The 13,296-nt window shown below is 35.5% G+C and overlaps 1 protein-coding gene across 2 annotated transcripts in view; it reads left to right on the top strand.

The window, feature by feature from the left end:
- Window positions 1-13,296, top strand: part of CWF19L2 (CWF19 like cell cycle control factor 2) — a 58,364-nt gene that overhangs the window by 30,463 nt on the left and 14,605 nt on the right. For both annotated transcript variants that reach the window (XM_059838645.1, XM_059838646.1), the window contains 2 exons: window positions 6,206-6,331; window positions 7,545-7,682. In XM_059838645.1, coding sequence (XP_059694628.1) covers window positions 6,206-6,331; window positions 7,545-7,682 — 264 coding nt within the window. The remainder of the gene's footprint in view (window positions 1-6,205; window positions 6,332-7,544; window positions 7,683-13,296) is intronic.

Below are 13,296 nucleotides of genomic sequence, written 5' to 3'. Positions count from 1 at the left end.
CTGATGGTACCATTTTTTCTGGCTGTGTTAACACCATGTTAAATTTCTACTGCTGTATTTACCCTTTCACTGTGTTAAATCAGTGGATAAGATGAAATAGAAATCTGTGGATTTAAGAACCAATATGCTGCAATCCTTCTCTTTTTTTTTATGGTCTGAGTATATACGTTTTGTGTCAGATGTTCTTGCTGTAAAAACAAGCCATCTAGTCATTACAGTTTTTACGAATTTTCTTACATCTCATACCTACGGTAGCTCATTGATGTGGCTAAGTGACTAACCATTTCTAAGTGTAGCTAACAATTTAGAGTATCAAACTGAATATTTAGAGCTTTTTTTTAAGGTTGTATTTTCAAGGCTATGTGGCTTCCTGATATCCAGGATATTATTTTAAAGTTAGACTTAATTGCTATAGTTTTTCCCATTTTTAGATGCATCAATGGACAGAGGCATTACAAGCTGCTGTAAGTTATGTGTTACTAGTTCCAATATTGCTTCCACAGGCTGGCAGTATGACTTAATGAATTTGACTCTAGATTTGTGCGTGTGGCCATTCTACTCAAGAGATGATATTCTGATCACCCTATCTTAAAGATGCTCTAAGAAAATAAGTACTGAGCAGAAATAGAAGGATTTCTGCATGCAGGACTAATGTTAGAGACATTCATTGTAAAAAGGAGATTAATGAAGATTAATAAACTGCTTACTCTGAGTAATAAACAGTTTAGCCAAAATAACCTTTTTGTAATATAAGAACAAAGAATTGCTGAATTTTAAGAGTCAACTGACTTTATATCAATAAGAACAAATGAAATTTTTTACTTCTTGTGTTAATAACCAGTGTCACTCACTTACTAGCAGAAAAAAAGGATAGAGACCTAAACCTTTTCCGTGGTTTGGAATTTTTGGGATTTTTGTTTAGTCCAGTGCTTTACACACAAACCAAGCACTACCTGGTACAGATGCTCTTCTGTAGAATAGTTCATCTCTGTATTGCAGCCTGCATTAGATTTTCTAATGCTTCTCTCCACTGTTAAACACAAGGGCCTAATTATGGCAGTGCAACTTTCTGATCTTGTAAAACCGTTTAAAAATCCCATTACTGTGTTAGCACCTTTTGAATGTGTAATAGTGACTCATTAATATATTTATGAAGTCTTTCTTGAAATACTAAATTTTTAACCTACTTTTTAAAAGTTTGCTTTTGCTTTCCTTCCTCATGCTGCTAATTCTCTTAGTATTTTCTTCTTTCTGCTTTAAGAAACCCAAATCAAAGATACAACGTGTACAGTGGACTGCTGTTATAGGCCTCTGAGCATTTTAATTTCATCTTCCTGTGAGATGCAAACCTCAGTCTTGCCATAGAGAATGGTTAACCTACTGATTTTTTTAAGCATTACATTGAAGGCTACAGTACCACTATTCACACCAAATATTAGAGCCTGAAGGGGAGTTTAGATGCTTTGAAACCTATTACTTGAGGACTCCAGGTTGGGAATAAAAAGACTCCTGAATATGAGACATGGTGCCCTTAGGAATAGCCAACACTGAAGGAGGCAGACACTCTTTCTACACAGCATTTACCCATCCTTCTGGTAACTGGTGATTATTTGTGAATGCAAGCTGACAGCCTATGAGAAGGGTAACTGGAATGGGAGGAGAAGGAGCAGTGGAAGCGAAGAGGAGGCAGTGAGTGGGAGAAATAGCTGAGTCCAGCACTCTGAAAAGTGCTAGATATCTTTTAGACACTTACTGATACTATAACGTAAGGACAGACTTTTCCAGTAGAGGAATAAGACAGTATTCAAAGCATTTCCATTTACCAGAGAGAGTAGGGAAAAGGAAACAGGTGGCATGCTTAATGCAGGATCTGATTTAACAAAGCTAGCGTTTGGTTGTAGAGGCTAGTTCCTTGCTGAAGACTGTTCCTTTGTTATTCCTTTAATACACTGTGGTTGTACCACTTGAATGTAGCTCTCCGTAAACATGTGCAGAAAGCTTTCAAATCATGCAGCATCCAGCTTTTTGTTGGCTCAGTAATTAAAAATATTTTTTTTAACTTTAGTTGTTCCCTACCCTACAATATGCTGACTATTAAAATATATTTTTTCCCTATAGCAATTAGCATTGAAAACTGAGTGAATCTTATCTCAGATGATTGGCCTGACTACTTCATTTGTTCACCTGCTCCAGTGTCTGTTCCTCAAATCAAGCTGTCCACCTGATGTGGCAGAGGATTTCCACTTCCTCTGCTGGATTATGGAACAGGGATAATCTCTGGAGAGTTCAAAATTCTTATTCAGATCTGTATCTTTTTTATCTATGTATATAATTTAAAGCTTTTATCACTCAGAACCAGACTTGTCTGCTTGTTTTGTTCAGTTGAATGTTAATTGCTGTATAGCAGTTTGTGCATTTGGTGAGAACAACTGTGTACTTTGCATATTTAATTGGCCTGAAGTAAAAAGTCGTGTTCCTTAATTAATGGCAACAAACAATTCCTCTCTCATTGTGGAAATAGACCCTATTTTTATTCATTTCAGACTGTAAATTGTATTGTTTGTTTAGCAGTCATCACAAGATTTAGGGATAGTGACAGAGCCTCTTCTCCAGTTTCACTTCTGACATTTAACAATAGGTATAATAAAAGTAATTTAATATATGTTTTTAAACTTATTTTTGTACTTAATAGAATATTATTTATCTGATGAGTATTTATTATATCGCAGTGACCACATTGTGTTACCATATACCATGGTCATGGGAATACAGGTGTAAAGAAAATATCAATAGATAAAAAGCGAACATTAAGTAACTCTTGCAGTTAGATTGATATCCACACTCCTTTGCAGAAGTCTATTACTGCTGTGAGTGGTGGGTTTTTCCTGCAAAGGCTCTTTCTCATATGGTATAATTGTTCAAGTGTAGAGGAAGTCTAATTTTTATTTTGCTTATGTGAACTCGTCCACTGCAAATGGTAGATACATTGTCCCAGAATTCCCAGGATCAGCCTTTGGCACATTTTAAAGCTTTTTATTGTATTGGTCGCTTTCCATTATTTTTGTACTGAGACCTGTTTAAGGGGTATAGTATGTGCTGAAGGATGTGGATATTATATGTTAGAATTCTTTTTTGGAAGCTCTAGTGAAAATCATTACTTCATGGCAGCTTACTTAAAAAACTCCTTTTACTGATACTTCAGTTTCAAGATGATATCTAAAATTCTAGGGTTTTTTTCTTTTTTATTTCAAAAACTGCTGTTGAATAAAATACAATTAATTAATATATTATTCAAATGTCACCTTCTGATAATGCTGTAACCACTTGAGCATCTTTTTCTACCAGAAAGCTTTTTGTTTCTGATGTGTTTAGAAATAGCTTTACTAATTGTTGTTAGTAAGATTCTACTAAAAATCCTGTTTTTTTATGTGAATACAATTAACTTTCTCTTATGTTGTATTTTTAAGTCAGTTCTATTTAGATAGGGTTTTGAGTTTTGAAGGATGTTTTACCTCTAATAACATCTTTAATCTTCAGAATAACCATGTTTGGCTTGCATTCATTGAATTCATTTTAGTTCCTAGTATGCATTTTCTGTTATTCTCTAACATGACTTCACATTAGTCTTCATACTATCCATAGTTATTTTATCCTTTTATCTGCTTCCTTTAATCTCCCTTTGAAGGACCACTTCGATTTTTTTGTACTTTCTAGTCTAAAGCTAAAATTACTATAATTTTTTGCCTTTTTTTCCCCTCTGGAATATTGAATCTAAATACATTATAATCAGTATTACATGCTTTATGTCAGGACTCAGGACTCTTGGAAATTAGGGAGAAAAAACCTCAAAGCCTCATAAAGCAGACAAAACCTTGCCAGCTGTAGGGTTCTGACCCAAAGAATTCAGTATGTATTATATCTATTGCTCCCCTCTCCATTCCCTGTCCCTGTCCTAACTTATACCACGGCTCAGATCTAGAAGATACTCTTCTGCTGCTTGCACATTAGTGTGCAAGCATGCGGAAATGGGAAGACAAAAGAAAGTGCAAATATTGCTTGGATCTCACATTTTAGAGCCCTTCTTCAAAGGCAAAGGAAGTCTGACACAAAGAACACCTTGTGAATTCCATTAACTTTTGGGAAAATAACAGCCTGCACATCAATGACATTCTTTTTGAAATGTCTGTATTAAGAAATTTAGTGTAGACAAATTTGGGGATGGCTGTCTTTAAAAGGAATTAAATGTTTGTAAGTTGATATAAGGATCTTGTATTTACTGTTCTTTGCAGTTGTTGAAGCAAGTGCTGTTGTAATGACTGTTGGTTGTAGTGATTTGTATTTTTTAAAAGTCATGTATACAGTGAGGTTTAGAGACTGGAAATGGAAAAGTTCATCCTTTTCTTGTCTCAGTAACACAAAGGTGTGGGGAAGGAGATACCTGAAGTTAGCATCCTTTTGGAGACACTATATGGGCAGCAGGTAAAAGAAGCTGAATGACTGGAAAGATGCTCCTGGCAGAGGATTTCACATAAACAGGACTCTTCAGAAGTGGCTATGTGGTAGATTATTCTCTGAAAACTGTGAAAGGTCTGCTATGTGAATTTGATTAACACTCTTGGGAGAGCTCTGTATCCCTACTTGGCCATGTGGGTATGGTGAGTTTTCCCTAAAAAAGGTCTGTGCAATTTCAGACTAATTAGCAATGCTCTGGATTTTTGAGATTTCACTGCAGTATCTGTGGTTATGTCTTCAACCTCCAAACTTGTAAATTCATGCAAGTTTTAAAGGAATTGTAGCATTGGAGAAGTTTGCTGTGATACATTCTTATTGATGTTAACTTCATCTTTGCTTTCTGTATCTGCTGCGAATAAGGTTTTATGGCATGGTAAAACCTGGTCCCCCCCAGTCTGGCTGTTTGTGTCTCAGTCAGCCGTGACCTTTTTATCACATGACATGTGTGGGGTGAATGCACAGAGCCTTTTTCTCCTATTGGAATGAGCCACCTTTTCTCCCCCTCCCAACAGGGACAAAAGCCCTTACCTTGTGAAAAAGGAACACTTGAAGTACAGATTACACACAAATAATATGTATCTGGCTGATGCTGGAAATAGGTCATGTTGTATTCTCTGAAAATATCAGTATTGTTATTGGAGCCAGAGTTGTGCTGGACATCTTGGTTTGCTTTGCAAGATGAGATTTGCCTTTGGTGTTACAGAAGAGAGAGGTCTGGCTTACCCAGGCAGCTTTTTGGTCCATAACTTCTACCTTCATATGACTTTCCTTGGAAAAATGTAATTAAGCTGTTGAAGTATGCTTCAGTATCTACAGATTTTCAGACTTTATTTGGGTTTCTGGGACAAGCTTTCCTTAGGCAAGGATGGCAGGTGGATAGCAGTTTAGTAGAAAATAGCTTGAAATAGAGATTAATGAAGTTGTTTATAAGATTTGACAAAGGCTGTCCTAATATCATCTGATTAAGTAGTAGCCCCATTATATGCTCTAATTTAATCAACTGATTTACTGAAACATCTTTGGAGTATAATCAGGAAGTTCACAGGCTTTTAAATTATTCTTTAAATTATTAGTAATATTTTAGAAAGTGAAATACTTACTTTTTGGTGAAGGATTTCTGCCCTTTTTTTTCCCTCTATGTGTGTGTATATATATCTATCCCCTTTATCTGTATAGGGCCCCCTATCAAGTAGGGGCCTTATAAGGAACTTTCCATGAAGACAGGTTCTATAACTTTTTGGGGAACAGGGGTGAGGGTGTTTATTCTCTACACTCCCAATCCATAAAAGAAGTGGTAATGGGCTGTAGCTTTTTAGATGGTTTTCAGTGATACAGCATTGTAAGGATGGTGGTGTTTATTAATTCAGTATTATCTCTTTAACTCTTTCAAAAGCATTGCGTGTCTTCTGGAGGTAAAGCTTTATGTGAAAAAAGCAAGAATACAAACTTGGTTCTTTTGGAAGGAAAAGCTCTGCATTTAATTTATTGAATGTATATTTTTTTTCTTTTTGAATGTGAAAAGAATGCCTCACTAAGGTGAAACTATCTACTTTGAATTGCACCGAATACACAAAATGTAAAGAATCTGTTACTTAATCTTTAGGATTTAAAACATTTCTTTACTGTGAATTAGGTATTTCTTTTGGCTTGTCTGTACCATCTGTTTTAAAATATGTCTTAAAAACTGACACAGGCTTCAAGCCGTCAAGAAGATGAACAAGTGGTCCTTGTGAGAACAGATGGAAGTGGAAGGGCATGGCCTGTGATGGGACCAACAGAGCCACTGGAGCCAAAAGGAGGACGAAGAAAGCAGCAGATGGTAGGTTTTAGAAATCTGAGTACTGAACTGCACCTCTTAACTGATTTTGTAGTTTCACTTTTGTGATGCCGTAATTAGTGAGTGTCTTATCAGAATGTCAGTAGTAGCTAAAAAGTTCCTTTTGGAAGATGATTGTAATTAAGTATTAGAGTACATATTTATTAAGCATATATTCAGTTTATTTTCAGATTGCATTTCCCAAGGGATCACTTTAGGGCTTATTTAAATGCATGTTCAAGAAAAACTTATCACTGTCTCTTTAGTGTATATTACATAAAGTTATGTAAATAACAAAGATTAACAGAGCTGAATATTTCCAAATTGAGAAAGATTTTGCTGAGATACTCAGGTCTCAGGGGATAATTTCACTTTAGTTCTAACAAAAAATATGGCTACTGATGACTATAACAGTTATGACCTAATCTTTGTAACTAAGTGCTTTAGGGAACAGTAAGAAACTTAGAAGCTGGAGCAGTGTTTTATTCTTAGGATAATTGCGTCCAACAGTAAATATAGTAGCACTTTGATCTTTTTGAGATAAGAGGAGGTGACACTACCTCGTAATTCTAGCAAGCATTCTTGATTAGGAGGACAGATCAGTTTGCAACACTGCTATGGAGAAGTGAAAGACACAAGAGGGTGAGGAATTTGTTGTCATCGTCCTGTTGTTTCCGTTTTGCAAAATGATATCCTGCTTTATGTTAATGACCACTCCCTGTTCTCCTTCAGAATTTAGTTTATTTCTATCCTAAGGGACAGTTCTGTTCCCTTGTGCACTCTAAGATGGCAGCATTTCCCAGAGGTACCATATTCACACAAGTTTTCAGTTCTGTCTGTGATTACTGTGTTTCAGTGATGTCTGTGACTTAACAAAAACTTTAGAATTGTCAATAATGAAAATTACTTTTTACAATATTTCATTTTTATGAGCTAATGAACTGTTTCAGTGAAGTACTGTCTGTCTTTCTTGAGTGGTAATGTTGTAGCTCTGATACCTTAAGGATGTTAAGGATATAGTGACTTCGGGGAGAGGCTATATTTTTATTTAGACATACTGATGCAATTGAGGAAAGGGAAAGATGTTTTTCTCCTTAGATAAAATGGAGCTGTTAGCCCCATTGTTTTGGATCTGCATACCATGATTCATGAGTCTTTAAACTTGTTGATCTTTTCTGATTAGGTTAATATTTATTTTTAATATGTTTGCTTCCAGATACCTACTCATGTAAATAAAGAGAGAGTAAGGTATTTTCAGGATGACGATAGTATGAACCTGAAGGATTTGGTCAAAAATGAGAAGATGAGAACAGCAGAGGATCAAAACTCACTGTTCATGCGTATGGCATCAAAGGTAAGGTGCTGTGTGTATGACTTTTTAACTGAGCATGTTATTATTAGAAATATCAGGGAGGACATGAGGCCTGAGTAAAGGGAAGGCCTGAAGGAAGATGAGAATTGTTTATGGTTACAGAATTATGCAGGACTGTCAAAAATAGGGGCCTTTGTAAATTGTAGAATGTCCAAGTACAAAGCAAGGATTTTTTTAACATTTTGAAACATCTGAGCTGATACTTAAAACCCACTTTAGAGAGTTGCTGGAGAGAAATACATATTTTAGTGATGTGAGTCAACTGTCCTATTTTAACTGGTCTCTGAAAGGCATTATGGGTATAAAAGGAATTAAAATGTCTAGTTCAGACACAGGAGATTATTCTATAGTACACTCAAATAAGAAGGAAGAGATCCCATCACAGGTATTGAGGCAATAAATTCAGATGAAACACAGGGTTGGTGAAGGCAAAATGTTGATAATCTTGAAGCTTTGTGAAGCCATGACTGTACATATACAAGAGGCTGTTGATGCCTGTTTTGAGAGTTGTTGTGAATCTGCAAACATCATCTCAGCGCTGGTGTGACTAAAAGGAGAATCAGAATTTTGAAGGTTATGAAAAGGGAGAATTTAACATTTTAAAGCATGTAGTGAGCCCATCATGCACCCATATCTTTAATGCTACCCAAGCTGTTAAAGCATACCCTGTAATCAGGAGCACAGAGCAGTGGCCATTTGAAGAAAACCTAAGTAAATAAAATTTCTTCAGCTTGGGGGAAATGGGTGGATGGGTAAGATTAGAACAATTAGCATAAAATTTTAATAGAATACAACTATTTTTGTTTCTCATATGGGATGTGGCCACAGAACAGATAACATGAAGGAGTGGTTTGAGATTTTTTTTCAGTGACGAAGGTAATTGAAGAAGGTAATTGTAGAACTTGTGTTGTAGAGGATGAAATGCAGTGGAGGCCTTGATTGTGAGTTGGAGAAAAAAAAAAATATAGCAACTTAGTGAAATACAGTTTCATTGTTAAATATTAAATAGGGAGATCTAAATAGGTTTTGGGTCAGCATTTCCACAGTAAATGCTGAGAACTGCTAATGTGTAGCAGAAGAGTCAATTCTACCAGCTTTCCCCCATATGTCTTCTCCATTGCTGGAGACTGATTTTGCAACATGAAATGGTCACACTAGGTGAGAAAGCAACTGTTTCATTCTAACAGCTGTTTCCCTTTTTTTTTGGTTTCATTTTTGGGTTTTTTTTCTTGTTTTGTTTTTGTTTGGTTTGTTGAAGGATAGAATTTATTAATAATGTTGCAAGAATGTATTGTGTTTTCTAGCCTATGCAAATACTTTATTGTAGTTTTGGAAGGCTCTGAATTCCTACTAACTTCAGTGAGCTTTGGATCAGATGCTAAGTAATGTGATTCTTTTTTGTTACTTGGCAAAGATGTACTACATCACATTGTTTTATTAGAACAAGTTTCTTGACTGACCTTTTAAGATTCAGCCATACTATTTATTTACTGGCTAAGTGTATTGGAGCATATGCTCAAAGTAGATATCTTGTCAAAGCCATTACAATGTCCATATTTTAATTCATGGTACTGTAGTCTTTCAGTCCTATGCAATGTCACATTTAGGTTTTGAAGGTATTTTTGTTCAGCTTTCTTAGAAAGAAGCATCTCAAATGCCAATTGTTCTTCTCCGTTAAGATCTAAAATGCTTTTGGTAGTTTCTGTGCAGGTGATTCCCAGATCCTGTCACCACAAAATGTGATGGTCTTCCCCGGATGATGTTTGTTTCTTGATCTTAGGTTAAGAAACTGGCTCCTAGGCCTCCCTGAGGTTTCCATGTCTTTCCATGTCTGTAGAATGCATTCTTATTCACAGGACAAGATCACTGAAGCGTTGGCAGCAGGCTGAAAAATTTGGGTGTGATCTCAGATATTCTAGCTGATTATTTATGTACTTTATAAGCCTATACTACATGGAGTATCCGCATTATGATCTGGGACTCAGTCTTCAAAATTCTTGCATCTCTCCTCAGTGGTTTCAGCAAGGTGTTTTATTCCAGCAGGAAGTCTAGCAAACAAACCTCTTTTGCCAGTTTTATTTTGATAACGTAGTACACAAATTTGACACATACAAATTACTTTCTCTTTCTGCCTTCATTTGAGAAATGAAAAAGTTATCCACAAAAATTAATCTGTCGTACTGCAGAGGAGAGGTGGGAGGAAACTGCTGCACGTCTACAAATGATATCCTGCCTCAGATTGGAGAAGGGAGATTGTGTCCCTTAAATTCTGTTCAATAATTTCATTCATCTAATCCCTGTGAATTGCCTAGGCCACTATTATTTCCTTCAGAGATTTTCCCAGGCTTCTATCCTTTTCCCAGACTATGCCCAAAAGAAACTTCCAGCCCCATGGCTGTTGAGGATGGAGGAAATAGGTGCTGCTCTCACAAGTGGGAACAGAATGAGAATGACAGACCAGCATGTTTTCTGGCTTTTATGCAGCTGAATGCTCTGCTCTAGATCACTGTTACTTTCCTGATATTTAGTGCTTTTACAGTATTTCAGATGAAATACAGGCTAGTTGTTATTGAAGATAATAACATAATTGCAGTTTTGTAGAGAGAGATGGGGATGTTGAAATAGAAGGGTATAATTCATGAAAGGATTTATTTTCTTGAATAGGACTTGGAAGAAAAATCAGTATGTAGACCCAAAGTCTCTCTTCATGAAACCTCTGTCTAATCCCATTGGCAGGTGAAAGTCTGTATGTTATCTTGTGCCAGACTCCCACTCAGATTGACAGACTAAACATCTGCAGTGTTCAAGCCATACTTGTACTTACTAAATCTTTTTCCCACCTCTCCTTTTCTCAAGAGCTCAGTGAGGTGAGATGGAGGGATTTTGCTGTCTCTTTGCTATTTTTTTACCTGTTGAGTCTTTGTTTTAAATTTAGATTGTGACTTATTGCTCTCTTGTCCATTCTTATTTTTGTAGTCATGGTTCTAAGACAACCCTGCTGTGCGTGAGGCTGTTGCCTCCTGTTCCCCTTCAGCCTCTGTTTGAAGGTGGCTGATGTGGGTGTCACTTATCTCAGCAGTTTGAAATGCTGCCTTTCCCACAACCGTCCCTTGCATGCTATTATGTCACATTTATGAATAACATGAAAAAGGCCCAAATCTTTAATTTACAGTGGTGAAATAAAAAAACCTTTTTAAAACCGAACAGTAATCTTTTTGATTTATGGAGAAAAAGCAGGCCTAGAGTTTGACTTGTTCATGTTTTGCTGTTATGTCTCAATGAAAAAAACACCCATTTAAATCACTATTTCTATTTTTTATTTTCTTCACCTCTGAAAGTGGTTTTGGTTCTCACTGTTGTAGAAGCATGATTTGAGGATATAAAGAAGTCAATAAAACATTTGAAAACTGTTTTTTTCTGACATTTCTAGAGTACAAAATATGTGCGCAGTCTTAGATTTTCACTACTGATAGCTTTAAGTACCCTGTTTGTAGTTTCTGTAGCCTTTGACTGTTGTAAGTGGTTCAATTTTCCCAAATTCATGCTGTTAAGACTTATGTAATCCTTTCACTCATGTCAAGAGATGCTTGTGGGTGTTTAGAGACTGATTCCTGGAACATAACCTCAAGAGAAATTACCTTTTATTTGTATGTATTAATTCTACTAAGGCATTTTTTTTCCTTTTTATATTTTACTTCAAGAAAGAGAGAACAATTAATTTGAATTGTTCATCAGGATATTTTAATTTTGGCCAGAAACTAATTTTATTTTAAAATATGTGCAGTAATTCCTAAGAGGAATTCAGCAGTGAAAAATTAAATGCTTTATTAGTATTGCTGACCTTTCTTTGTGGATTTAGCCGAGTGGTATTCTGGTATTATAGGTTTGCAAAAAGGAAATTTGCATGTTGCCTTTCCTTGCTTCTCTAAAAGTCTGTACAATGGAAAATTACTTTCAGCCTAATCATTTTTGCTTGCTGTGCAAGTCTACCTGTTCGCATTTTTGCATTTCCATCATCATAAACCAAAATAATAGTCTTGAAAAAACCTTAACAGCTAAAGTGAAAAATGCAAAATGTTGCTGCTGCTGCTACTATTATGTAATGAACCTTTTTCTTCTTCTTCCCATGGTGATGAAGCAATTTTAGCACAATATTTAATAGACATGATAAAGCCAGCAAAGCTCTGGTGCCCTGTTGCTTTTTACATTTACTTAAAGATCATGTGCATGGTTTGTTGTAAAAATTATTGCAATAACCCAAGAGAAATAATTTCCAACACCTTGTTCTGCTACATTTCATTTCAATTCACTAAACATCCTTCTGTGTATATTGTGTGGACACAAAATTAAAGCTTTTTCTGCATGTGGAAACAAATCAAGAGCAGTGACAGCTGCATTAGGGAAGAAAAACTGGGAAGAGTAAGAACTGTGTAAATGTAGCCCATATTAAATTACTGCATAAGCATTTAGGATTCTGCCAGAATTATGTTAAAATTACAAGATATGTTGTGATTGAAGACTTGTGCAGGACAGTCTTTCCTAGACATTAAAATTATGGCCAAGAATAACTGTAAAGTGAAATGTCAATCAGAATTTTAAAAGTAGAATTCTATGGCTGAAGGTATTTTTGTTTCGTTTACATTTTATGCCATTGACTTTATATAAAGTTTTATCTGTCCTAATAACTGCTTCTAGCAAAATCTACAGTTTTCATTTCATATAGCAGAAACAAAAAGAAGGTTGGTCCCTAGCCATTGAGCAGTCCTCTGTCATCTGTTTTTTGCTTGACTTCTGCTGCTCAAAAAAATCCTGAGCTACCTTGCTCACCAGCATGGTGGGTAGTCTTTTCTTGTCAGTTAAACAGGCCTTAAAAGAACTCTGTGCACTGATATCTTTAAATAATACTATGTGTTTAAAATATTATTTAATTCAGTGTGGTGATAAGTTTTGAAAATGCCTATTCACTGAATTATATGATGAATTAAACCTACAAATTTAAATGTCTGTGTTCACAGGGAGACTGGAATTGTAATAAGGTTTTACATGATAAAATTCTGCCTTTATTTGTCTTAAGCAAATACTGTTTGAGATCAGAAAAACTTTTCTGAGGTGATTTTATTGTTCAGAATAGGTGCTAAATGCTGAATAAATTTAAATGTGATGAGATGTATTCTTATGTCACTCAGGTTTATATTCTAAAATAATAGATAATTCTTCTTTGCAGCTTCCTGAAATACATTATGATACAACATTCCACAAATATTAGCTCTGTCATTTAAAGACGTCAGTGTTGCCATGACAATTTAAACCCAAACTGATACATTTTATACAATCTATAGACTTTTTTTTTGGACAAATTTTTCAAGCAGATGCACTTTTATTAGCTTATATGGAAGTAACTCCAGCTATGATTGCATTAGCAAGGAAACAGGAAAAGCAGAATTTCAATAGTTGCATACAAATTGGAACAAGAAAATAAGCAGAAAAGAAACAGTACAAAAAAGCTGAAAATAACCCACACTGGAACCACGCAGGTATCTTTTGTTCCTCTGCTAATTGTGTTTAATAGAATTTCCCATTTCATCCACAAATTTCA

The sequence above is a fragment of the Haemorhous mexicanus genome, chromosome 2, assembly GCF_027477595.1.
Source record: "Haemorhous mexicanus isolate bHaeMex1 chromosome 2, bHaeMex1.pri, whole genome shotgun sequence".
Taxonomy (NCBI): Eukaryota; Metazoa; Chordata; class Aves; order Passeriformes; family Fringillidae; genus Haemorhous; species Haemorhous mexicanus.
Note: the sequence above shows the minus strand (reverse complement) of the source record. Positions and strands in the feature narration are given on the sequence as shown.